Genomic DNA, 27,690 nt, shown 5'->3' with positions numbered 1-27,690 from the left:
GAGCGATGGTGTTGTTATCTGTTAGTAGAGCCTTTAAGAGTCAGCTCTATCGGAGGATTGTTGTCATTTTTCTGTGGCTAGCCTTTAGCGCTAGCTAGCTAGCCGCTTGATTTTCTCTCCAACATACTTTGATCCAGCAGGTGGGTCACAGTTTATGTCAACAAATTTGGACTGAGCCAAGCTGATTGACTCATATAACGAAAGCCGTTGTGTATAATCGTAACCGCTTGTTGTCAGAAATAAATGTCGTCAGATGTAGCTAAAAGTTGAAAACAAATGTCAGCTAACGGTTAGCTGGCTTGTTAACAAGTTAGCTAGCTCACCGTTAGCTTCATAGACTGCTAGCATAGCTGTAAACTAAGCTGTTAATTGATTTTGCCTACTTACATGCATAAACTTTCGCTAGTTATTAGACCTTCAGCGAGTTAATGTTTCAGTGGTCAGTTTGAGTGCTCGACAGTCTGCTTTCACTGTAAACACAGCAACTTGTGGGTTTTACGTACAGCGACAAAAATTTCCATGTTAGGTCATTTTCACACGGCCGGTTGGTTCTGCAAAGAACTGTACACAGTTAGCTGCAGTGTTAGGTAATGCTACTGACTGGTTTGTAGGAAGTTAACATGACATTGATAATGTTATACGATTGTTTTTACTTCTAAATGAGGAAATGCCACGCCAGGGGTGTCATGAAAGCCAATATTCAGGAGGGGGGTCAAGCCCCAGAGAAAATAATGGAATTTACCGTATACATTACAGTTACTATTTGGGCGCTGGGGGGTATTTTAAGACTTCACTGAATCAGTTTTTGTAGTTCAGTAGTCTCCCTCCTCATATTAGGGTAAATACGTTTATGTAGCAATTTTATGGTTATTGCAAATGACACTTTTTCACTCACGCCTGCACTAGGTTCTACATTTTCTTGAAAAATAGCTAAATCTTGTTGGCTTCACCCAAAAAAATGTAAGGAGCATGAATTCAAATAGACAGACTATAGATATACAAATGCAAATTAGTGTAAAGAACATAGATAATAAAGCCACGGATAGAAGGATGCTGCCAACATGGTATTAGCTGTATTTTTACACATGATGCTAAGGAAGCAGTAGGAGTAAAGATGAGGCTGACCTCACATAGCAGTGTTTCATCCATAGCCAATAAAAGCACAGGCTGAGCAGCCATAGTAACCTATTTTCCAAACTGCTCACCAGTAGCCTGAGTATATATAACCTGTAACACATACACACATGGATAAAACTAGAGAGAGAGACAAAGAGGGGAAGCAATGATAACCAAATGTAGGATTTCCATGCCTACCTCAGTGTTTGTCTGAAAGGCCAAAAAGGAATCCCTAACTTCAGCAAAACACTGTTCAGCTGTAGCCTACATCTCCTCCAGTAATGACATGCAACAGGCTGCGTGCTATGTGCATACATGTTTTTGTGAACTGATTCAATACGATAGGGAAAGGGAGTGTGTAGCTTTTTGAGGTACAATCTATGACATAACTGTGACAATTTGTTTGACGCATACTAATTGAATGATGGGAATGACACATCTGTACTGCACTAACATGGCTCTATTCCAGCAGCCACTGTGTGTTTGTCCATGTATCATAAATACCTCTTTCACACTGCCCTTTGATGACTGACAAAAATGGCGAGCCATTAAGTTCAGTGTCCACAAAGGAGTACTTGTTGATGCACTGACATATCAAGCATAATGGTGATGCCTTAATGAGCTGCTCTGTCAGCCAGAGACCTGGTCGGCTGAACACAGCTCAGTGCTGTCTGTGCATTGTAGCTTACACCAGTATAACAGCATACAGCTGTCAGGCTCAGATTAGTCCCAGTAATGGTGGTGTCTCATGTTATTTATGGGTGCACAGGCCAATATAAAATGACTGATTTCAGGTCAAGCTAGCATATATCATCTTTCTGTTTGACTATTCAACTGGTTGATAGAAAATGTATCAACAGTTGTTTTTATAAATCATGAATGTTTAGGTCTTTTTTTCCAGCAAAAATGCTAATCCCTCTAGCTGCTTAAATATGAGGATATGCGTCAGTTCTTTGTCATATAAGAATATAAACTGTTGGCCACACAAAACAAGATGTTTGAAGACATCGCCATGTGCTGTGAGAAATTGTTACAAGTTTTGTTTAAATCAACAGAACAGTATTTTACATTTTAGTGGAGATCATAAAATCTTTGAAAGATATGTAATACGCCAGGCTGAGTTTTTAGGGAAATGTGGCTAAAATAATGCACAAACATCTAGAAGATTTTCCATTTGATTGAATGCTGCGGCCATAAAAACACACAAACGAAGTCTTCGGTTTCCCTTTTTCACATCGTTTAGCTTCAATGAAAAGCTGTAACAAGCCTATACAGAACAAGATGAAATAAGATGATTTTAACAATGTTAAATCCACAGATGGGGAAACAAATAATGGGAAAGTGTTAAAGGGTTGAAGTTGCTGTCACATAACCTCATAGGCTTGTACCTGACACTGTGTGTGTGTGTGTGTGTGTGTGTGTGTGTGTGTGTGTGTGTGTGTGTGTGTGTGTGTGTGTGTGTGTGGTGTGTGTGTGTGTGCGTGTGTGCGTGCGTTACTCAGGATGTTAGGATGGAGTGTGGCCCACTTCTGCCGGATAGCCTGGTGTTGGAGATCTTCCTGCGTCTGCCCCATGATGCCGTGCTGAGAGCTGGTTTGACCTGCAGACAGTGGCTGGCTGTCTCCAGAGATGAGTTTCTTTGGAGAGAGCTGTTCTACAGCTACTACCGCATACCGCGTTCTGTACCTCGACACCCAGGTAAAAAAATATAACCAAGAAGAAAACCAAGTATCCCTTTACAGTTATTTATTGCAATAAACAGACTGGTACTGTGCACAGATGTTTAGACCAGTCTCAGCTTTGAGTAACTCCTAATCTACCTTTGTGCAGCGGCTGTGTCGTGGTACAGGGAGTTTAGACGTCTGTTTGACTGTATCCCCTGTGTGGAGGTTCAGACACTGAGAGAGCACAGTGACCAAGTCCTCCACCTGGCGTTTTCTCACAGGGGTCACCGATTCTCCTCCTGCTCCAAAGACTGCACTGTTAAGGTAGGGATTAAAAGAGTATTGAGGTTGCTCTCATTCTTACTTTCTGCCAGCGTGACAGTTGATTGTGTTCAGCCTTTGGTTACGTATCTAACTGTAGGGCTTTTCTTTTCTCTGGTTTGCTGGTAGCCCTACTCTGAAGTTCACAGTTCAGAGCAAAAGTGAGCTCCACCGAGTAAACAGGTGAACCTAAAAAAATAGATTAAAACATGGCTGCTCAATACAGTGCCACTCGCACGGCAGTCGTGTGTTTAAATGACTGAATAACTCTCACATGGTATAATAATCTTTTTGGTCTTTCGTATTTATTTTCACTGATGTTTCTTGTTTTTCTCCACAGGTTTTAAGTACTTTTTAGAGTTTTTATCAGTTAAAATCTTATTTCAATCATATTTTTGCTCTTAAATGTCTTAAGTGTTCTGTGCTTGTTATATATAATTTCATTTCATATTGAATAGTTACCTATACTTAGTCTAGAATAGAATAGAATGTATCTCTACAGTCCACCAGGGTGGAAACTTCTGGTTACTGAAACACAGAAAGCTAGTACATAAAAAATATTACACATAAACTGCAATCACATGATCAGCACTCAGGAAGTCATTTGAATTCTGATCAAATATCTCCTTTTTAAACATAAGATGATAATTCAGTTTAACAGGACGAACCATCTAACTTTGATACTGTTAGCAGAACAGTTAGAAGAAACATGAAACACTTCCTTCCAAGAGTGACTTCTGGCTTCTTGTGTGCAGCTATGGGACACGGAGCGGACAGATGGTAATATATCTCTGGTGCACAGCTCCAGCATGCGGCAGTTTAACTGGGGCTACACCCAGTTCTCCCAGTTCAACGCTGACGACACCCTGCTGCTTGTGTCTGGTGTCTACCTGGGCCCTCACCACTCCTCATCTGGGGAAATCGCTGTCATCAGTCTGGGTAGGAGCTAAAAAAACACATCAGTCATGTGTCATATTTCCTGTTGATGTTTCTTGAAGAGTAGCTATTTTTAGATTTCACAGTAATTCTTTTGTGGGAGTCTCCCCTCCCACAAACCAAGGCGTTGACAGTATGTGCAATGTCCTGTTGTGATCAGACCAAATAAATAACAGCTATGAGTGAAGAAGGCAGATGTAGGTTGACATGCATGCTGTAGGCAAGAAATAATATGAACAGGCAGCACCTGTGATCATGCAGTAAATTCCAGTTATTGGCTATGTAAATCACCTTTGTCACTTTCAATAAGAAAAACAAACCAAATCGCCTGTATGCTGACAACTGCATTGTCTCAGCCTTTTTACACTCAGTTGCCAGATTATTGGGTACACCTAGCTAAAAGTAATGCAGTCTAATACACCAGCCCTGCACTAAATCCTTCCTTCTGAAAGGTTGTAATGCTTCAATTTTGTTGAAACTGTTTTGGAAGGTGCTGATTCAGCTATATGATCACTTTCTCTCATTCTGTGAGATGTTTAAATCAAAATGCTCAACTAAGAGTTTGTGTGTTTGTACTTTCTTCCTGGTTAATGTGTTTGTCTCCAACTCATTCTCCCCATGTCTAAACGCACTGCAGAAAACTACACGCTGTTGTCACGTGTGAGGAACAAGCCGTACGATGTGTTTGGCTGTTGGCTGAATGAGACCCACCTGATCTCTGGGAACCTGCACTGGATAGGCAACATGACATCCTGCTCAGTGCTCTGGCTCAATAAGGCCTTCCAGGTGAGTGTCAGGCATAATATTTCTTTTCCTGAAGAGCAGATGAAGGACCCACAGGAAGAATCTTCCTATATTGTGTCATGAAGGAAAGGATCATGGATACATAATAATAATAATAATATACATCCTCCACAATGTCATTCCTCCTCATCCCTTTCTTTTCTCTGACAGGATGTCGAATCGGAGAACGTCAACGTCGTTAAGCGCCTTTTCAAGATCCAGAACATCAATGCCAGCACCATCCGCACAGTGATGGTGGCCCACTGCCGTCGTCACGACAACCCAGACTTGCTGCTGGACTACGAGGCTCAGTCTCAGGCGAGAAGGCAGAAAGGGCAGCACCAGCACCACCACCAGCCTCTCCTCTTTGACCTGGGAACCTCCGGCAGTGAGGAAGAAGAGGAGGATGAGGAGCGCCAGAGGGAAGCGAGGTGTCACGGCCTCCCCACAGTCCGTCTTCCTCAGCCCACCATCTCAGGCTTGGGGCACGTTATACAGGTGAGCGAGGTGTAAACCTCAGGTGCTTTTATACATTTTCTTTGAAGTAATATTGTTCTTCATTCTGCCTCCTTTTGTGCTCTTCTTCCTGCCTGTTAGACTTGTAAAAATGTGGGGCCCATGGAGCTGGAGATTGAGACCCAGGTAGCTCAGATGATGGGCAGAGCCCACACAAAGGCCCCTGAATCCAGCCTAATCGAGCCCTCTGAGCCCAGTGAGGGAGAAGACAAAACTTACTTACTCTTCACCACTGGCAGCCTTACATACTCCCCTCACCAGATAGGTAAGACAAATACAACACAATGTCGGAAAGGTAAGAAAATTACACACAGTGCTCTCAGACGCCTCCTCTCATGTGAGAGTCTTTGTCCCTGTCCAGGTATTAAGCGGATCAAGCCGGACCAGATGACCACTTGTGGTCCTGTTCTGGGGGAAGAGCGGGGTTCAGATGAGTTTTTTGATTCTCTGGACCACGTAATTGATATCCATGGACACATCATTGGTATGGGCCTTTCTCCAGACCACAGGTAAGTAAATGATGTATATGATTAATTACGCTTTAATGTAGAAAATAAGATGTATATTTTCATTTATACAGTGGTGGCCAAAATGATTAGAGCAATTATATTTAAGAGGTTTTAGTTGTTTTTTTCAGTTGTTGAATTGGCCATTGAGATACCCATAAAACGAACGAAATATCTACAAAGTCATCATTATGCTCTATAAACCATAGAATAGAGCCATCATGAGGAGATTTAGGCTGTTGACCTTACAAAGAACAAGCTAGGCCTATTTCACTGTCAATCTCAGACAATTGTGTTCCGTCACAGAAGAAGCCAAATTGCTTGTGTCATCATTGTCAGGTGTGATCATGGTTAATTGATGGTGATGCTGCTCATTAAGTGATTGGTAACATCAGGGTTTTGTCACTGAGGCCACACCACTAGTTGGTATAAATTCATAGCCTAGAAGTAGTCTTGAAGCACGTGTTGCTCTTTGAACATGGCTAAGGTAAAGAAGGAGCTAACGAGTGAGCAATGGGTTTGAATAAAGGCCCTTTTTAATGCTGGCTGAAGTTACCGCTGCATAGCCAAGGACTTGAGATGCAGTCCAAGCATTGTAAAGCACACTTTAGACTGCCATGATGTCAGCAATTCACACCAGAACCAAAGGGGGAGAGGTAGAAAATAAACTTTCAGACAGACAAGTGAAGCATCTCAAAATTCTCAGTCTCAGGAACCGAAGACAGATCGCACGAGAGCGAGTGAAGAGATCACCACAGTGATTAATGGTGCAATAGTGTCTTCAAGAACTGTGCGTCAGAAACTGGGAGTAGAAGGACTTGTTGGCAGAGTGAAACGGAAATTTGCAAAAGAACACAAGAAATTGACAAAGTGTTGTGGACTGATTGTTGAGTTTGGCAACAAGAGTGTATGTTAGATGGAGGGAGGGGGAGAGATATACAAGTGATTGTCTCTTGCCAACAGTTAAGCACAGAGGGGGTAGTATTATGGTGTGGGGTGCCATTTCGGCCTCAGGTGAAAATTGATGGCATCATGGATAAGAAAGTATACCACAACATGCTGTTGAGGCTCAGAATACCGTCTGGGAATCTTCTTATTGGGCCTAGATTTATTTATCCAAGAGGACAATGACCCTAAACCAGGCATGTCCAAACTATTCCATAAAGGGCCGTGTGGCTGCAGGTTTTTGTTGCAAGCAGTCAGGAGGCACCTAATTATCAGCTGAAGACAGAGATCATCTGATTAAATGAGTCCAGCCTGGTGTGCTCCTCCTCAGCTGGAATGAAAACCTGCAGCCACATGGCCCTATATGGAGAAGTTTGGACCTGTCCTAAACACTCTTCTAACTGTTGCTGGAACTACCTGCGACAGAAGAAATCTGCTGGAACACTGAAAATGATGGACTGGCCCCCCTCAACCCCATCGAGCAATTATATACCAAATATTAAAAGTTAAAAGTGGATAAAAACAGTAGGACTCACTTCATCTGATATTTGTTGTGCTCAGAGCAACCATCTGCATGTTTCATGAACATTGTGAAATGAAATCATGTTTTGGAGGCAAAAAAAACCCTTGCATTGTGATAAATGCTGCAATGTGCAGTTATATTTAAGTCTTGCTTTAATATAACTTCACTTGCTTCCAACATTGTGGCAACAGAAGGACTCTTTACTGTTTGTTGTGTCGCATCACACTATGTTTTCACAGTATTTTCAGTACTTAAAAATGTAATAGTTGTAAATAGTAGTAAAAAAACGCGTGTGTGTGTGTCAATGCAACACATGTATGAGTTGGGGTTTTTTTTTTGTTTGTTTTTTTAAGATTGCACATGCCATCATGACTCTTGATTTACTCCTTTCATTGATCAGGTACCTTTATGTGAATAGCCGGGCTTGGCCAGCCGGGTGTGTGATCTCCGACCCCATGTCTCCTCCGCCCATTGCAGAGGAGATCGACCTGCACGTGATCGACCTGAAGAGTTTGAGGGAGGAGAGAAGGAGTCTGCGCGCCCACCGAGCCTTCACGCCTAACGACGAGTGCTTCTTTATCTTCCTCGACGTCAGCAGGGACTTCGTTGCCAGGTGCGTGACCAAGGACCGTCTGTTTTTCCAAGAATAGATGCAGCTTTCACACTTGCGTCCATCACCATTAATTTGCCTGCATTTTACCGCGAAGTGTTCATGTATGAATAGGGAAGTGATACTGCGATAGCTGAAAATTTGTTAATCCCAATTTGACTGTTCATGTTGCTGTAACGTCTGTCTCCATCCCACCATATTGCGTGAACAGAAGCATCACAGTGCTCCTGTAATTTATTTACTCAATGTCACTGAATGCATCTGCTGAAAGCACCTACGCTCGTAATATCAAATTTAAGGTTACCGTTCACTACGTTCCTGAAGCTCTCTTGGCTTTTTTTAGTCTGATAAATAAAAAAAGTAAACTCTCAAAACGTCAAGACAGAAAATATTCTTACACTTATTTTCCTCATTAAACAGAAAAATACAACCATACAATTTCTCTCTTTTACTGAATTAAGAAGAGATTAATTTACTTGTGAACTCTAAAACACGTCATTCAAACAAGACAGATATTGTGCCTCTATATGCTGTTATATGTTATATATGCTGCTATGATATGATATATATGTACATTTAACCATACTGACCATGAAGAGATCCTTTTCTAATGTGATTTCAGTGTGAGTAATGGGGTACAACATCCACATTCCTCTTTCTGTGCACTGACTTACTCTCTGCTCTCCTGCCTGTAGTGGAGCAGAGGACAAGCATGGCTACATCTGGGACCGTCACTACAACATCTGTCTGGCACGTCTGGCACACGACGACGTGGTGAACTCGGTGGCGTTCAGCCCCGCTGACCAGGAGCTGCTGCTGTCGGCCAGCGATGACTCTACCATTAAGGTGTGGCGCTCACCACGCATGGTCCGACTGGCGCAGACCCCCGCCCGGCCGCCGAGGCCCCGCAGCTTCCTGTCATCCTGGCTGAGCCGCAACAAGAACTCAACGTCCGCCGGCAGTGTCAATGGAAAGCCGTGAGCCAGGCTGGGAAACGCTCGCAGTGGGATGGAGCAGGGAGAGGAAAGTTTGATCTTTTTTCCTCTGTGGTGTGAATCTATATATACACTCCATGTATATGTTCAGTGTGGTAACAGTCAGTGGTTTTGAGCTCATGGTGTTCGCAGTGCTCAGTGTCTTCAGCTAACAGGAGCCTGGATGTGATGTGACTCAGGGTTAGACACAAGAGTGTGCTGTTGCACCAGCAAAGGACATAAATCACTGCAGACTCAGTTGTGCTGCTGACAGGAGTGATATGAAATGCTATCGCAGAGAAAAATGCACAAGACAGACGTCCAAACATGTTCCCAAGAGGTTTTTTTTTCTGTTTTTATCTGTTACATTGTGTCTGAACAGGTCAAACTCAGGACTCCTGGACCTGTGGTGTAATTGTAGGCAAATGTACTGCAGCGGTGGCATCTAACAATCCCAGCTGATGTTCTGCTCATCAGAGGCAAAGTGCTGTGACTGAGAATATTTCAGAAAATGTCTTTTCTTATAAACGGATATATCCAATTGACGTCTTGAGTATGAACACCTCATAAAACCTGTTTTCAGAGCATTCTAAATCCATTTCAAACCAAAAGGGAAGGCAGCATTTAGCTGCATTTACTGCAGTCTGCCTTGGTTTTTAATCACATCCCAGCCCATTGCTTTTGAGCCCCAGAAATGATTGATCACTATTCTAATGAACGTAGCATTACAGACTTGGTTAATCTAGAAAAGTTATTAAGAAACAGTTAGCGTGAAGCATGACTGAGAACAAAAGAAATGTATGTGTAGCTGATCGTTATTTGGCCTATTCTATGTAGAAATGTATTTAAACACCTTTAATCATACGTTGCACAAAGCTGCATCCTTTAATTCTGTCAAAAGAGGACGAATCGCAAATCTAAAAATTAAAAAAAAGTATTTCCTTTCCTCATCATTACATGTAACCGTTTTGTTCTGTCTCCAAGCGAAACTTCCCCACTTGATGTCTTAAATCCCAACATATGGACAACTTAGAGTCCCTTGGAATAACAACAACTACAGCAACATACAGATACATTTGGTCATTATAGTGCACTATTGTTCATTTGGTCCTGTCTGTCAAAACAGAATCACCACTCATCCTCCCGAAAAGTATTATTTCGTATAAAACAGTGTGCACGTTAGACACCCTGTAGAACAAGCAAGGCTATGCTCCATATTTATATACTTTATATGCCCTTCAGTATACATACTGCATGTTTTTATTCAGGTGATGGGGTTTTGGAGGTAATCATTATTTCAGTTTGACCTAAATTGTTAAGTTCACTAAGGTAGACTTATAATAATCAATAAATACTGTACATGCAGTAAAATGGTGGTTTTATTTAAGTCATAATTCTGTTAAAATAACAGATTTACACCTCTGTCTGAAAGAAGGTTTAATTTGAGCAAGAACAAAGAAATGTCACCCAGTTGTTTAATTTCAACAAAATATATATATGTGAAGTCCTCCTTAAAAGTGCCATTAAATTCTTTGGCTGAAATTGTATTCATTCAAAAGGACAACCAACAGTGCACAGTAATTTGAAGTGCTCATACAGACCATCAAGTCATAATAAAGTACCAAGACTGTAACGATGAGATCAGAAAAGTGGAGCAAACCTCCTGCTGCTTCCGTTCAAAAGCCTGATCAGCACATCTGTGTTTTTGTTTTTCTGGCTCCAACAGTCGTTAGATGTTTGTGTGTACACGGGTTACCCCTTTACTTCCCATCATGCTTGTCGTCCTCCTCGAGATCTTTCAGTTTTATCGCTCAAGGACCAGTCTTAAAAAAAAGAAAAAAAAAAAGTAACAGATAAGAAATGAAGCTTGTCAATTTGCATTTCGCCTGCTGTGAAACCAACACAAGCGTCAGGTACTTTACCTGTAGATATTTCTGTTTCCTTGGAGATACCCCGCTGGAGATGGATGTGAGTGATTATAAAACCATTTTAAGTTGACTGTGGGTTGTTTCTTCATCTGAACTGTCTGGCTGGATGCACGTCATGTTTTTCAGAGAAACCTTTGTGACTGTGTCGGTACATCGGCTGATTTCTAGCCACCCAGTGATCAGTGTTTTACATGTTTTGAAATGTGTGTAATCAGTCCTGAAGTTTCTCCTTTGTTCCCAACTTTCTTAACGATTGTTTTTACTGCAGCTCCACCTTTTCCCATCATGTTTCCTGTCCTCTAACGTTATTTTCATACTCCCCTAAAATAAAAAGCATGCCTGAAAGGCCAGAAGTCTGCAAAAGTGTCACATTAATATTCTTTTGTACTGATAAACATGGTTCAAAACCTTCGGCTCAAATGTGGGGCATGAACCAGGGAGCTGGACACATGCAAGAGCTTCCTCACTACGTTTTGTTTGTTTGGCATTGGTATGAAAGGATGCTGTTGTAGATATCGGTGGTGATTAATAGCTCTGACTAAAATTTTTCTTTTTTCCATTGCAATCAAGCATGGTTGTTAATTATGGTACTGTGTCAGACTTTGGTCTACAGCCATGCTAATGGTTCTGTGAGGCTGTACATGAATACAGCAGTACTTTGAGCTAAATGCTGACAAGCTCAAAACAACAATGCTAACATGATGTTTAGCAGGAATGTTCATCAGCGTAGTTTAGCATGTCATGATGCTAGCTTTTGGTAATTAGCTTAAAACAAAATGCAGCTGCGGATGATGGAAGTGTTACTGTTTCGCAGGTATTTAGTCATCAACCAAAGCAGGGCAGTAACTTTCATTATTGTCATTATTCATCTGCAGACTATTTTTTTGACGAAATGTTTAGTTAATAAAATATCAGAAAATTGTGAAAAATGCTCATCAGTTTCCAAAGTGCAGGAAGATGTCTTCAAATGCCACATTTTGTCCAACCCACAGACCTAAATCCAAACATATTCACAGAGAATAGCAACATATTCCTCAAAAATGAGGAGCAGGAACGAGGGAACGTTTGGCATCTTTGCTTTTAAAATGACTCAAACAATTAGTCGATAATCAAAGTAGCTGCCGGTCACTTTTCTGATTATTGACTAATGTGCTTGTTTTTGCAATTCTCATCCAAACTGCACAATTTGAAGTTACTGATGATAGACCTGATGATGGCGCTAGAGGAAAATGTAAGAGATCGTCATAGGCATTACATGGTGGCTCTAGAGGAAAGTCAGGATCACAAAAGACAGTAGGATTCTTCCTCTGGCGACCATGAAAGTTTGTACTACATTTGATGAAATTGTTACTTATTGAGATATTTTAGTCTGGACTGAAGTAGCAGAACAAGAGTAGAACTCAAGGTACAGCTACAGACCCCATCCTTGAACAGAGACGTGGTGAAGATCCCTCCTTATACAGTATGTTACAGGATGACAGTATGATGTTTCATAGAGGTCTCATAAAAATGAGAAAACGCCACCCACAGAGGAGTAGTTTGGGATGCGGTGGAAAGCTTTCAAAAAGCTAGTAAGTGGCCTTTTTTTAAAGACGTTTTCATCAGATCTTGCACACTCATCATTCACTTGTGACTCTGAATGTCCAAAAAATGTCCACAGGCCACATGAGAGAACAGGCTTTTGTACTTTCAGCTGTCATGAAAGTGGCAGCCACTCTCCCTCCAGCTGGGTTTTTCCATCCAACTTAACAGCCACAGCAGCGTTAGATCTGAGGTGTGATGGCTGTGGTTGTGGCTAACACTTAACGAATACGCTAGCATGCAGTCCCTTCACCGCTTTCATATTGAGGCGTCGTCTCGTTTTGGTGAGAAAGGTGGCAGGGTTTCCTTTTCTTGTAATATGATCAGTGTGGTGATAACCTGCTGGAGAAAGTTCAAGTTTACTTACCATCACAGTTGGTGTAATGCAACGTTTCAAGTCAACAATTCCCACTTTTAAGAGGTCAGTTCATCTGAATCTCACCACCAGTGAGAGTCAATCCATGCAGGTCGTTTTCGTTTTATTTGATTGAGGTTGCTCCTGTTTGAGAAGAGCTACAATTTAATTTAAACGAGGCTAAGAGTCTAGCCATGCTAGCTGATCTGTGAGGCTGTAAATGCTAACACTAGCATGGCAACATGCTGACCAATAAGCATCAAAAACAAAGTACAGCTGAGGCTGATGGGAATGTTATTAGTTTTGCAGGTATTTAGTCCAAACAAATTGTAGGTTTAAATGTGAGATCACAGAAGTGATTACAGTTCATCCTTGAATGTTTGGAGCTTCATGGAAATCCATCCAATGAGATAATTCGTGCAAAAAAAAATTAAATGAAAAATAAAACCCACAAATGTCAAACTCATGGAAGAACTAAAAGACGTCAGAGGATCATTGCAGTAAATATGATTAATCCTCTGGGGACCACGAATGTTTGTACAAGTTTCAAATTTGCAAATTGGCAAATGTTACCGTACTAGCATGTTAAACATGTTACGCAGTGTACCTGCTGAACATGTTAGCATGCTGATGTTAGCTCACAGCTCCGCAGAGCTGCTGGTGTGCCTGTAGACTCTGACCCTTTAGCAAACTTTCATAGGCGCCACACGAGTGACAGCAGCTGATACTCTTGTGATAATGACCATTATTTTGCATTTCTCAGCATTGCTTGTTGTTTGTGGGTGTTTCACTTTGACCTGAAAACAGCATCATGTGTCATGCAGTCCATGAGGTTTGTGTGTGTGTGTGGCTCATTTCAGTCTCACCACTTCGTGACCTGCTACCCCTGACATGCATATGAAGAGATCTGAACAAAACCTGGGGGCTTTCAACCTTGATTTGTTGCTTTCACAGCAGGCTGTGTTGCAACCTTTTTGTGGTGATCTGGCCCACATATTTAAACTGCAAGTCCCAATTTGTTTCACAGACTTTCTGATCAAATGTCAAGTCTCCAAAACCAAGATAACAAGAAACTGTTTTTTCTCTGGCTTGATAAAATTCCCTGAAGAACCACAGAAGACATAACACAACTCCTCCTCCTCCTAACTGCACTGACCTTCAAGTGTAAAGTCAGAGGACTTTCCTGTCATATTGTTTTTTTTAAACATAATGTTTTTGGGCACATTCTGTAACAGCGTGAAGGGAAGGAACAGAACATCATGTGCACATTCTGCAGCATGACACCACAAGCCAGGTTAACAGTTAACTGTTTGGTGACACAGCGGTCTGGCCTGCGGTTCTCGTTTCCTTCAGCAACTTGGAGATGTTGAAGACATTTTCACTTGCAACAGGCAGTTGTTGAAATGAGTTGTTAATGACGCCTCACATTAGAAAGCACCAAAAAACATGAAACCCCCCCCCCCCCCAAATTTTCTTTTTTCTATCACATTAGAAGCAATACTAACAACTCAAGCACCAGAAATAGGACAATTATTCGAATTATAGTGAAAATGCACAAGTGAATTCATGTTTTAACGTGTAAACACACAGATCACTTTTATTTATGTAGCATGATACAGGGCTTTAATTCTGTCACCCATCATAAATGTCCAAAGAAAATTTAGGAAGCATGTTATACATGTATAATCAAAAACTACACCAAAGTATTATTAGTAAGGAAACTATACTCATGAATAATGTATAATGAATTCATAAATGGAGGTGGATATAGTATAGGGTGAATATCAGCTACCAAGGTTTCAAGTTATTAGTAGCACTGAGTTAAGCAGGAAGTATAAGTGTATGTGTTCTTTCTACATGAGTAAATTCCTGTTCTTTGCTATGAACTTAACTACAGTTTTGTATTGGTGGTCTGTCCAACACATTCTCATTCTCTACCTTACTCAGCAAGTTGTTGTCTTATACTACATGACTCAAAATGATTCGTTATCCACACGATGAAAAGTGGCCTGAAAGCCCTGTTGGTAATTCATTTCTTTTGTTAGAACTCACTGAATTCTTCTTTTGCATGTTTGAGACAGATGTTAAGAAGCACACAATGCAAAGCTGAGACCGGAGTATTAGAATTATTATAGTATGCATATACTGTATATATAAAGAAGGTATTTGATACATATAGTTGTTGTATAATTTAAGTTAGAACATTTCATTTGAATGCCAAGAGGATCATGTGAGGATGACAGATGACCTCTGAGAGATATTGAATTCAGCAGCTCTTCGTGTTACTGACACCCAGAGCTCTTTATCTGCACACCACCAGCCGACGGCGTTGTGTTTCTGTGTGCCGTGAGCCAGGTGCTGCCTTAAAGAGACATGAGCAAAATAACAGAAATGGCTAAACTTGTATAACGCTCGGGTGTGACGTGGCAGTGGCTCCATCCACTGGGTCATGATTCATTTATTCACTAAATATGGATTTCCATAATCATTAGAGCCTTCACCATGATTGTTATTTTACACACCCTTGTATATCAGTCATAATGTGACACTCCCAACACCTTGATGACATTCTTTAGGGTAGATATGGTATAATCATATGTATTGGAATATATATATATATATATATATTTATTATTATTACTATTATTCATTAGTATTAAGTTTTCTCTTATACATATTTGATGCTTTGGTGTAACTTCCACAGTCCACACCCTATAAGCCTGTAAGGTCTACAATGGCTTTGATGAAGATTGTATCATCTCTCAGATACGGGCTCTTGCCAGCCAGTTTGGCCAGTGGACAGAAGAGCGGGCAGCCACTGGCGATGTTCATCTCACTGATTGGCTGCTGAAAGGAGGTGGAGGTGACATCAGGGCGGAAAGCATCAATGATGTGCTCCCTGTTGTTCTGATCCAAGAGCATCAGAGTCACCTGGGGGAAGAGGAGCACTGGTTTGTTTTCTGACGATTATTGGGGGTTAAAATGGGCGGAGAGGATCCTTTGCAAGTCTTCCTACCTTCTGACTGAACGGCCACTTGAGCAGCGCGTCGCACTTGCCCCTCATGACGACAAAGAACAGCGAAAGGTGTGTTCCTCGCCCCGTCCCATCGCCGTTCAAATACAGCCTCAGACACATTTTGTATCCGTACTTGCTGGAGTAAAATGCTGCGAGGGAGAAAAAAGAAACCCAGGATGTAAGCAGAGCCGAAAAACTGTGTCCTGTGAGAGCAGGAGGGACATGTATTCTCCCTTAAGGACAATAAGGGTGTAGTGAAGTGGAATTCACCTCTGCCACATGCCAGGAGTTAAGATCATACAAACCACATGATCTTAGCTCGCTCACATTCAAAAACGACGTTTCGGCACATAAGATAGAGAGGACCTTTGAAATACATGATGGGTGGCGACTGTGTTGTTCATCTCACCTGGGGAGAACATTGCAGGTGCTCGACCGGCCACAGCATCCTGTCTGCGGCGTGAGAATTCGGAGATTTTCCACACAAATATCCCATCGTAGGTGCAGAACTGGAGTTCTTTGTATATCTGTTCAGTTTCAGACAGCTGTAAGTCTCTCATAGTGACCGTCCGCTCTAGCTGTCGCACTTTGTTGGAGAGGTTTTCAATTTTTTCCTGGTCTAAACGATGCTGATGTGAGAAGGCCTCCAGCGTAACCGAACTGCGCTCCACCTCTCGGTTCAGGACGCACACGATGTTTTCTAAAGCGTTCACCTGTCCGGAAACAGCAACAAATGCTTTTAGATCCTCCTTCTGAACCTGTAAACATTAGCGGTTAAGACAGCATTCGGTCTATTCGAGACTCACCTTTTTTTCCAAGTCCACCGACTGCGCGGCGGCTGCAGCTCCAGCGCCCATATTGACTCCCTCCTCAGGAGCCCTGTACAGGCCCAGACCAGAGTCCTCCTGCCACTCCCCGGGACCAGCGGCGTCAGCACGCGTCCGAGCCATGGACAGCACCATGGGCAGCAGCAGACGCAAGTGCTCCATGGTGCTGCTGTGCTCATGGTCGCTGAGCTTCCCGTTCTCTATCTGGGGAACGCAACAGAGCTCGTTTAGTTATTAGGGCCGAAATACGTGGTTCTGTTATATTTTGTCAGAACATCTGTCCAGCAGTTTGGTGGCGTTAGCTTTGATCGTTAAGTTGTGTCCATCTGTTGTGGTGATAAAATGCTTCTATATGATTTACTTACTGTGAAAGAGCCAGAACAAAAGAGCCATTTTTACCAATCATTAATGAATCCCTTAACCGACTGTTGGTTTTACATGTAAGCGCATAAACAAATATTTGTAAGAAGGATCCCCTGAAAACCTGGTTTGAAACCATGTCAATTATATTAATAACTATATTAGCTATAGTTATAATTATTATATTAACATTTATGACAAAAACAAGAGTCACATCTAATCTGCTCCATCTGGACTGTGTGGGTGTCCTGGTAACATATGCCAACAACCACTCAACCGTCGTCACATTTCAAACATCCAAATGATGCTAAACCCTGATTGGTGCACGACGGCAGCGTGACATAAGCTTTCTTCCGACTAAGCCTCGCCCACCAAGACGAGCTCAGCCAAAAAAAATAAACTTGTTAGCTCTTTCTGGTAAATTGTGAGTAATGTACAGAACACTGTTTCTAACTTCCTTCACACATATTCTCGTCTTTTCTGCGCTGCAATTTCTTCGTATTCTACACATATACGCAGATGCTAACACATCTGCGATAAGCTAATACCGATCATGCTGATGTATTGGTCGGCCTCTACTGTGAAGCATTTTCTTCCATCGTCTTTTGCGAATTATTTCAGTGCAGTTTGTTAGAGGAGTAGTTCGACATTTTGGGAAGTATAAATGAGGTGATCAATTCCATTTACATGTCTGTATGTGAAAAATGAAGCTACAGCTAGAAGGCATGTGGCTTAGCTTAGCATAAAGACTGGAAGCAAAAGGAAACAGCTAGCTTGGGTCTGTTCAAAGGTAAAAATGCTTTTACTGGGCATATGAGGGAAATGCTATTTCTAGTTTTAGAAGTGATGGTCGAAAGACTTTGAGTTTGTTACCTTTGTTAAGTAGCTAGCTGTTTGTTCCTGCCTCTGTCCTATCTTTATGCTAAGATAAGATAAAATAAGATAACCATCTCAGGCCGTATTTACTGCACATATATGAGAAGGGTATCAATCTTCTCAACTAGCCCTTGACAAAAAAACAAACAAATGTATTTCCCAAAATGCCAGACTTCCTTTGAAATACCTTAAAAACAAGACATCCTCCAACAGCGTCAATATCTTTGCTCAATAGAAAATGACAGGATGAAAGCATTTTTTAAATTAGATTACCATACGTACCACAGATTTACAGCCCACTTCACTGAATGGACAGGCACTCTTTGACATACCACAGGACTTGCTATGGTCACTGAACTAAAGACAGAAAGGACAAAAAAGAGTTAGCAGACCAGTTTCAAAAGATTGCATCAACTCGAACAGAGAAGTGAAAGTGAACGGGATTGACAGTCAGAAAGAACCTAAGTGGTCATAAAGAGAAAGGCGCCATTTCCTTAAACCTCCATTACAAAGAAGCCTTTCACTGTTCAGATGATCAGTTCTTGGAACTGACAGGCTTCTAGTTTAATGGTGAATAAATAGTATGTATTTTTATAGCACTGTGCTTGTATTTCGACGCATTCAGGGACAGATGTTGCATCTTTGCTTAGGCTAGGGTTCAGCACACCCTTTGTAGCTTTATCTTAAGACAGAGTGAAACCATCAAAAGCTTTTGTTCAGAGAGGATACTTTTGAGCATAACCATGCCGAATAATTTAAAACCACTTAGCTCCACCATCAACATTAATGTGGAAAATATAAGGGGAATTTGAGGAAACCTTTTCTCTTGGGATCTTCTTCCTGCCGCAGTCCTTGCAATGTAGGGGAAACTTCAGACAAATCTCATCATGAGCCTAAAACACACCATGGAGGAGCAGGATAATGTTATTTTGGTTCCATTAATGCAGGCACAGTCAGCAACTGCTTTACGCTAGATAATCTCTATCTCTCACCTTGATGTCTTTGAAGTTGAAGGTCATTTTGCAGTATTTACAGTTGAGCGTTCTCACTTCACATTCTCTCTCATTATGTCGGTCCTTCTCCGTACGGAGGATTAAGGTTTGGCAGGCCTCGCACCGTATCCGCTCAAATTCACAGTGACCTTCATGCTGTGCCTGACAATGGAGGACAGATTACAGACTATTATTACTGCATTCATACATTCAGAGCAGGTGTGTCTGATATTCCTTGTGTTTTTTCAGACCATTTCAAAGACAGACAGTGGTGCTTTTAACATCATATTTGTGTCATCACAATGCCATTCAGATAGATAGATGATCAAAACAGGTCAAATAAAAGCTTCAGACCTTTTGGCAGCTTTTATATAAAGATGACACACCCTTGTTATTTCGAAAACCATTTTCGACACAAAAGCCACACCTGTACATGTGACAGTTGAAATGTGGAAAAACAAGCTGCTCATTATCAGATTAATTCCTGTGTAAAGAGGTGACAACTAAGGTGACAACAACACAGTACGCTTATTATGAAAATGATATGAAGTAAACATGATTATGAGATCAGTTAATTATTGATGTGATTATGATGGGGTTTTTTTTTGCAACCCAGTTAGGGAAAATATTTTGAGGGTTACAATCTAAGTATTTGTCCTAAAAGATATTTAAAACCCAAGTCATACTAAAACATAGTAAAAAAACGTGAGAGAAGAAGAGAACATCTGACCTTAAAACAAGCAAAAAATAATCCCGACAAAAACAGGAAATTATGGTTTAGGTCAGTGTGAAAAACAGAAGCGCAAAAATAAAAAACTGGAAGTAAAACAATACGTTACTGGGAAATGTTTTTGATGTAAAGCTGTTCAGGGAATCGTGAAAAAAAAAAAACGGAAAATATCAACTTTTTGAAAAATGCCGGGAAATGAAAGGGGCGGGGCTCGACTGCGAGGCGGAGCTTATTGACCTCAAAGCCATTCTTCACAATGGGCGCCAGCAGCGCGCATGGAGCCACAGAGCAGGAAGAACAGGTAGGTTAGCCTGTTTCTCGCTTTGACTGCTCACTTCTCAGATGCGCTTCACTGGCAGATTTCGGTCCAAATGACCGAACTAAATATGAATCATCTTTAACTGCCAATTCCCTGTCCTTTCCACGCCATTGAGACACCACGTTTAGTCTGATTTTCCAGCTTCGTAAGACCTATTTTTGGGTGTGTACGGCTAGCTAACAGCAGCGCGGATATTTCCACACAACAGTGACTAAGACGGCAGCCCGCAACTGTTCACACAAACATGTGGGTGTATCACACAGCAAGGATGATCATTTCTTGAGCGCTGCAATGAAACTTTAAAAGACTTTGATCCCATGGCCGCAGAAAGCAAGCGCGTGTTCCTTAAGGGAAGTTTTACCAGCGAGCTAACGAGTCAGAGCCACATTTACAAAGCATGCAAAACACTTTCCGGCAGCAGCCTTATTTGAAATATCTCCTGCCCTCACGACGCTTCAACGTTTCCTGTGTATCTATCTGAGCTTCATGAGGTTACACTTAGACAAACAGACAGGAAGCACTACAAACACCCTCTGCACAGAATTAGCTTCAGGCGTCTCTTTAATAAACAAACTCGCCCCACACAGTGATATTTACAGCAGGAGCAAAACGCGTAGACAGATGACGCTCGTTCAAACACAAGAACAGAAACAGCTTTTATGGTTCTGGCGGGACTTTCACGTGATTATACTAACCACAGTCTGTCTGTGGGACACAGTTCATTGTCTAGACCTCCTGCTGTTTTGTGTTTACCAGCCACTGTAAATTCGGCAGTTCCCTTGATAACTGCTGAAACCTACATAAAACCTAATGAAACTAGACATTCACCAGCAGTCAAATCTTGAGTTGAATGACCTGGTACTTTCCCACTGGTTTGTTTGCTGAGCGGGTAGTGGAGGGACTTTCCAGGCTGCATGTTTGGTTTCATTTCCTGCTTCTCTCTGCTGCTATTTGCAGCGGTGCATATAATACAACCACATTGTTCAGCTGTAATGTGAGCTTGGGGGTGGAAAAACATGTGAACCAGCAAGGCAGGGTATGGGTTGTACACTGACATTTAGTCTGAGTACTGACGTTTAGAAAGATTAAAAACATACCGACACAACTGGTTTGGGTGTGGTAAGCCAACATTTGGGAGTAGAAAGAAGAAAGCACACCCATTAGTTACATTTTATACTTCACCTCATACTCTTTAATTGAGCCTGTCCATTTGCAGCCCTGATTCAAACACCTGGCAGGCAGACTTGCTATTTCTCGACCTGCAGCGTTGTCTGGAAATGCCTGGTAGGGGAGCAGAGAGCACAGCTCAGTGAACTCATCAAGCCACTAATTGTAATAGCAAAGAGACATAAGGGATTGCATTGTGTGCATCTGTTGTGAAGGAAACCCCCGTCAAGATGTAGTCATACATTTTCCTGTGAGTGGGAGTGACAAATGGTGTAGATTACAAGGAAGATGTCTCATAAAGTAACAATGATGGCTGAAAGCTACATACTTCACAACTTACCTCATTGCAGTTTAGAATGGAAATAGGTTCCTCATATATCTCCTCTTGGCGGCAGGCTTCACAAGGCTTTGGCCCAGAACTGACAAACAAAACAGGTTTTTTTACTTTATAGTAAAATAAACAAAAAAATGCTGGTTGGTGGTGCATGGACCACAGCTCAAGGAGATGAATCTTTCATCAATACAACAGCAGTAAAAGAAGCTTGTAGTGCTGTGCAGATGCTGCAGTTTGCAGCCTTGTTAAGTTGTGGGAAAATCATGAGAAAAATGTACTGGCTTTAGCAAAGTGGAGGACCAATAAATGAACACACACACAAATAGTAGATGACAAACTTAGCAGTATAACACAGTGAATTCTCATTCTCATCAGTCGATTTTTTCAAAACCGGTCATTCAAAACATCCATTTCACATGTGGTTCCGTATCAAGGTTAAAGTTAACTGCATGTGAAAGAGCATGCAGTGAGATCCACATGGGATATGACGTGTGAAAATACAAACTTCATCATGTTGTATAGTCTTGTATTGTCACCTTGTGTTTAGTGATACTGTGATAGTATCACTTTACAGATGAAGATGATACACAAATGTATTCGTAATGCATTTGTAATGCATTCCTGAACAACCAGTGAGTCAGTGAAAAGGAAGTGGAAAAGAACAATGGACACCTTTAGAATGAATCAGCATGGTCAGATCCTTGTGATTCACTGACTTCAGTGTTAGAGTCCAGTCATGTGAGGGATGAGTCTGCATAAAATAATTGATCTTGGGTGCAAAAAATCCCCAGAGGCGAGCAGAAACAAGAACACAGGATGTGCTGAAGCCTGTCCAATAGAAGGGTAATCATTGGGGGGAAGGGATTTGCATTTCACAGGGTTGTAGGTGGTTAGGACCTCCGGTCTACCTGGTGAGCTGCTTGAAGCAGTGTACACAGAAGCGGTGGCCACACTGAGCCTGGACAGGCTTCCTCAGGACCTGGAGACACTGCTGACATTTGTACTTATTCTCCATGGGCACTGACAGCACACTGAGGGGGATCCCTGGTAAAGAGTTGGAACAGTCCAACGAAATTCGGGCCATTCTTCTCCATCAACCTGGTGCAATATCCTGTGAATGAATACCACACATAACAGCAGTTAACTAACAACCAAGAGTTGCACAACAGCACTTATGCAATAGTAAGCACATCAATCATGATGTTTTGTATTTTGCCCTGACATCAGTTACACCTACAGAGAGTGTCAGCTCAAATAAAATGCAGTTGCTGAACTGAAAGTGCAATACAAGCAGCGTTCAAGCCCTTAAGCAAATAATTCCACTGCAGTGACAGTATAAGGCTGATTTATCATTGTGAAATTGTGAAGATCTGCGATCTTAACCTCGTTAAGTTTGGCTGCTGCAGCATAAACATGTTTTATATGTCACAGGCAAATGATGTCGGAACGTTAAAATAATATGCAATGGCGCCAATACTATATATGCAAATAACAAACGGCTTTTGCATGAAATTCAAAAAGATGCAAAACTGAGGGGGCAATGGTACATGGTGAAATGGTGCACCTTTCCAAAATGGTTGCCTTATCGCCAAAGCCAGTATGAGATACATGCAAAGTCTTTTCAGTTGTCTTGTACCAGCAAAAAAATCTGCTGATGCCGATCTATCAGAAAACCGACATACTGACGACAGATGTTGCTGCTGATTAGCTGCTGTAGAATGCAAACATGGCATCTAGAGCAGAACCATACTCATGCTAAGAGAGCGATCCCAGTGTTACTTCTGAGGAAATGGAAGACGTTTTCGACAGTCTTGTCTAGCTTTTTTTCTAAAAACTTCCAGAAAAGGGTTAATTAATTGTTAACTTTGAGCCTATCAAAAAGAACTGAGATCTGGCATCTGAAAAATGGAAAATCCTGGTCCGAACGGCAGAAAAAACACATACAATCTATGAGAAACGTAACAGATCAGCATGGCCGCCCCTTGTTACCATTCGGGAGATACTGGCCAAAACATAAAGCTGTTGGTAACAGTACCAACATGTGTCCAATGTGTGGGTTTTTTTTCTTGAATAATGACATTTTTTTTTTAAATTTGAATCTTCCAAAATCTGTTGCTCGAGGACAGTAGTATTATGCTGTGTTGTGAAGGGCCAATGGTCTCAAGCTACATGCTACACCTGCACTCACTTAGGTTTGAAATAGGTGATCCATTTAACGCTCAAAAGATGGGCCTTTATTAAAGAGCAGCTGCATAGGGCTAATAATCCTGCTTGTACTGCCATCTAGTGGTTGCTGCAGGCCCTGCCCACACCATATGACGTACAACACAATGCGCAATGGATAAAAGTTGGGTGTGGTCATAATATTTTTTCAATAATAAACTTTATTTGTATGGTATCTGTGCTTTACATGAAGCAAAATATAAGACACACCGATTTAAAGCTACTCTGCTTATGATTTGAATACTCTTTCCTTCGGTGCCATTTGGTGGAAGAATTAAGAATGACACTGAGGCAAACTAAAGTCAGTGAGAAGCCACTGATCATTTTTCACATGTCGGTACAGGTGTGGACTCAAATTAAATTAGGTCGCAGGAGTCTGCAGGTTCATCCGTTCCAATTAAACAATACGCTGCCTCAGTAACATGCCAAGAAGAACTCTTGTATTACATCTTTTATCGCAGAAAAGCATTGCTATGCTGACCTCTACAGGTAGAATGTGATTGAAAGTTCCACAAATGGTGTTAAAGTCTACTTTGTTGTGTGTCGTGCTATCAACCACGGCACTCAGTATGAAATCCAGCACGGTCAAAAGCGACAGGAACAGCAGGACTTTCTGCCTCCACATTAAAATTTATCTCAATATCTGCAACAAAAAAACAAAACAACAATGACTGGGGAAGCAGGATATGTGCTATCTGCTTCCTACTTGCAAACAATGCTAGACAGTGTTCAGTCTGTCAGACTCAGACTAAAAAGCCTATTCTGGCCATAATGTCACCCCCCACTCCTTTTCGAAATATCTGCTCTATGAATGCTTAATCTGTTAGTAGTGCATGATTTATTGTTGAAAAATCCCTTATGGTAAAGTGAGTAGGGAGTGTTTTTCCAGTGTGAGATCTCATCATACACTGACATATTTTCAACACACCCACAGCAAGTACTCCTTTAGTAAATGTGCACATATGCCTAACGGGATTTAGTTTTACACAGAGCTGCAGAAAATGGTATGCTATGTGTGTTCATGCCAGTGCAGCATGTCAACATACTGTATAGTTAATGTTAAGTGTCTCAGGGAACTCTGCATTAAGAATATGAACATTGCAGCTTTGCTTGTCATAGCATGAATGTGTAACCTTTGCAATCTGAAATTGAGCAGGGTTGTTTGTACCTAATTATTTGCTTGAGTCAAAGCATGTTTTAGAAGAACAGCTCAGCGACACCCATTAATTAAAATGCAGTGTCAATCCAAATACCACTAACAAGAACAACATGAAGTGCCAAGTCAGCCTTTTCCTGACGTGGGATACAGGTAACAAGGCTACCTGCTGAAACAGGCTTCATACAGCGAGTAAAGTTCATGGAATTTCAAGGTACCTACAACAAGACTTTCAAGACTCTCAAAGCCTTTATCAGGACACCTAAATTGTAACTATAAATGTAATTGTGAAAAATGAAGTTGAATGAATTCACCTACACCAACCAATGTATATTGTCACTTTATTCATTTTACCACTTGTTCATGATTGTGTAGATGAAACATCACATTATGTTGAAATTCAAGCATTTTTTTCTCAAGGAGTATAAACCCTGTTTGGTACAAACCCTGGTAAACTAGGTAAAGGTAAACATCATATGTTCAATCCACACTGCATTATTTGGTTACAAAACACACACTTTATCCCGCACAAGCTGACTGGGGACATTGTGTAGAAATTGCACACTTCTGTAAAAAAGACATTCATGCAAACTCTAACCTTGGAGTAAGGCTGAGATAGGCTTTGCCACAGTGAGAGCTTAGCAGACTTTTTGTTGACGTGGCTTAAAAGAAGGAAATAGCTTTTTGTGAACTCAATTTCAGCCTAATCTCATCAGACACAGGAAATCTGTTGTAATGTTTAGGTTTGGGAAGGGAAGTCAGTTTAAAACTAGCAAATTGTCACTGTGCCCCCCAAAATTCAATTCAGTAACCTGTACGAAAACTGAAACCTACAGAACACCAGCACCTGTACATCTCATTTTCATGACATTCACAGAATGAGTTATGAAGACAACCTCATGATCAGAGGACTAATAGCTGGAGCTTGACAAGAAAATCTTCCTGCTCATCATGAGACTTAAATTGTCATAAGTGAATGTGACCAGTAATTTATTAACAGCCATTAGTAATAAGCTACAAACAATATATCTTTTCAGTAGTATTCAGTATACTGCTACTCCCTGGTATCTTTTCTATTTAATTCAATAAACATTTAAAAGCAGTTTTGCTAGAATAAGGTTATCAGCTAAATTCCAACTTTTAACATGACAATACAAAGCATTTTAGCTATTTTTAAACTTATAACTATCACTTACTAAAAGATTAAATCATGTTGATGCATCATTTTTGCGCCAGTTTGTCAAAATTTCACATACTAAATGAATAGGCTTTCAAATTTTTAACTTCAGTCCCATCACAGCAATTTTGGTTATCTTACAGTGAGCTTTCCAGAATAATGATGAGTAATCATTCATGTTCCACCCTAGATAATTTTGTTATCATATCAACCACAAGAAGAACCTTGTTGAGGGTGGGAGAAGTTTCACATTTCATTTCTTAGAAAAACCCAAAGCTGCTTATCACTGGAGAAGTCACAAGATAATTTTCTGTTGAAATTCTCAGACTGTCTATCTGACACATCAACACACTCAGATTGCATGATTTCTAGTTGCTGTTACGGAACATCAGTGGTACTCCTACTGTTCTGTCACAATCACTCCACAAATTTCATTTGTTCAAACCTGCCCCAATTGGGAAACAAAGGGTATATGATTCAGTAAGTCAAAAACACTATAGAGTGTCATGAAAAACAGCTGCCTGTGAACAATGAGCCAAGCCCTAATGAAACACAAGAATACACCCAAACTGGTGTTTACTGTATGTATCCAGGGATACCTTGAGAGGGTGGCAATTACAAAGTCCAGTGAAAGCAATCATTAAATCAGACAATCTCAAGTTGGAAACCACATGCTGGCTTTCTTTGTCATACACCACACAGACAGACCTGTGTCTTTGTGCATTATGGTTGAAACTGTGAGAAACAAAAACAACTTAAGTTACTAAGCAGCCATCCAGTAAGCACAAACAGAACTTTAAAGACTGAGCTGTGATGAAAAAAAGAAAAAAGAAAAACAAGACTGTGGTTTCTGGACTGTGTCCATACAGTCATCTGGACTGTGTGTTACAGTCGTGGAAAGATTACAATCATGCCTGTGAAAGTAATACACCACCAAAAGCTGCATTCTAGATCAAAACAAAGTCTTGAAAAATGAAGAGCAACACAACGATCCCTTCAGTCTCCATAGCCATAACTATTACTAACACTGTCGTCTCAAACAAATAAACAAATTGTCCCTGGCTGATTTAGAAAGCTAGCAGCTATTTGAAGCCAGGACAAGGACGCTCTGCTCTGCCTGCTCTCTGAACGATCGCCGCGATTCCATCGCCATGTTCTCGGTCAGTATTCTTCTTTCCAGACTCTGAACCCTCCTGCTACCCTCTACTGAATCCACACCAAACTCTTTACTCACCGAACTTGCAAAACTCCCAGTTCAAGATATACTCGCAAACCAAACCTACCACAGTATTTCATGGTAACGTTAGTTACACACGCCCTCATACACGTCATTGATTCCACGGGTATGACCAGTTCACTTAGACATTATCTCGTGGTTACTTTTCACCTCTATGCAAACGAATAACTTCTGCATTTGTCATATTTACTTCTTATGGCATTTGATATCGGCTAACACAAAGTAATGGTGTGACCACTTTACTTCTAGTTAGCTACACAACTTTAGGCAGCTAGTTAAACCCTAAATTAGGCAGTGTTTGACAGACCTATTACCATGAGTTTAGCAAATTCACTGCGCAGTTAGCTAAATGCTAAGTTATCCATCGGGCAAGCAGAAACACCAGTTCAGCCAACTAACCTTGGCCTCCTGGTTTAGCCACTACCAACGGCCAGAAAGCGAAACTGTTTGTCCGTTAACGCCTGAGAAGGGCAGCTCAACCTTTAGCTGTGTTTACAATTTTGTTGTTACATGCACTT

At 41.2% G+C, this 27,690-nt stretch overlaps 2 protein-coding genes across 3 annotated transcripts; one reads left to right on the top strand and one right to left on the bottom strand.

Moving 5' to 3' along the window:
• Positions 1–65: 65 nt before the first annotated feature.
• On the top strand, positions 66–11,783 carry fbxw5 (F-box and WD repeat domain containing 5). The gene is made up of 10 exons (XM_041960102.1): positions 66–140; positions 2,619–2,814; positions 2,947–3,104; positions 3,857–4,040; positions 4,675–4,823; positions 4,992–5,318; positions 5,418–5,601; positions 5,698–5,845; positions 7,711–7,923; positions 8,616–11,783. The coding sequence occupies exons 2-10, from the start codon at positions 2,628–2,630 to the stop codon at positions 8,899–8,901; spliced, it is 1,836 nt and encodes a 611-aa protein (XP_041816036.1). The 5' UTR covers positions 66–140; positions 2,619–2,627; the 3' UTR covers positions 8,902–11,783.
• Positions 11,784–14,327: 2,544 nt separating this feature from the next.
• traf2b (Tnf receptor-associated factor 2b) lies at positions 14,328–27,588 on the bottom strand. 2 transcript variants are annotated; one of them, XM_041959609.1, is made up of 11 exons: positions 27,572–27,588; positions 22,288–22,490; positions 21,386–21,464; positions 21,061–21,159; positions 18,830–18,991; positions 18,656–18,730; positions 18,120–18,194; positions 16,581–16,805; positions 16,184–16,487; positions 15,775–15,923; positions 14,328–15,689 (listed from the first exon to the last, which is right to left on the bottom strand). In XM_041959609.1, the coding sequence occupies exons 2-11, from the start codon at positions 22,461–22,463 to the stop codon at positions 15,471–15,473; spliced, it is 1,563 nt and encodes a 520-aa protein (XP_041815543.1). In that variant the 5' UTR covers positions 22,464–22,490; positions 27,572–27,588; the 3' UTR covers positions 14,328–15,470. The 2 variants fall into 2 exon arrangements, with proteins under 2 accessions (XP_041815543.1, XP_041815542.1); XM_041959608.1 differs by lacking the exon at positions 27,572–27,588 and adding an exon at positions 27,170–27,254.
• Between the last annotated feature and the right edge of the window lie 102 nt (positions 27,589–27,690).

The sequence above is a fragment of the Chelmon rostratus genome, chromosome 19, assembly GCF_017976325.1.
Source record: "Chelmon rostratus isolate fCheRos1 chromosome 19, fCheRos1.pri, whole genome shotgun sequence".
NCBI classification, from domain to species: Eukaryota; Metazoa; Chordata; class Actinopteri; order Chaetodontiformes; family Chaetodontidae; genus Chelmon; species Chelmon rostratus.
This window is presented reverse-complemented; position numbering and strand designations above follow the sequence as displayed.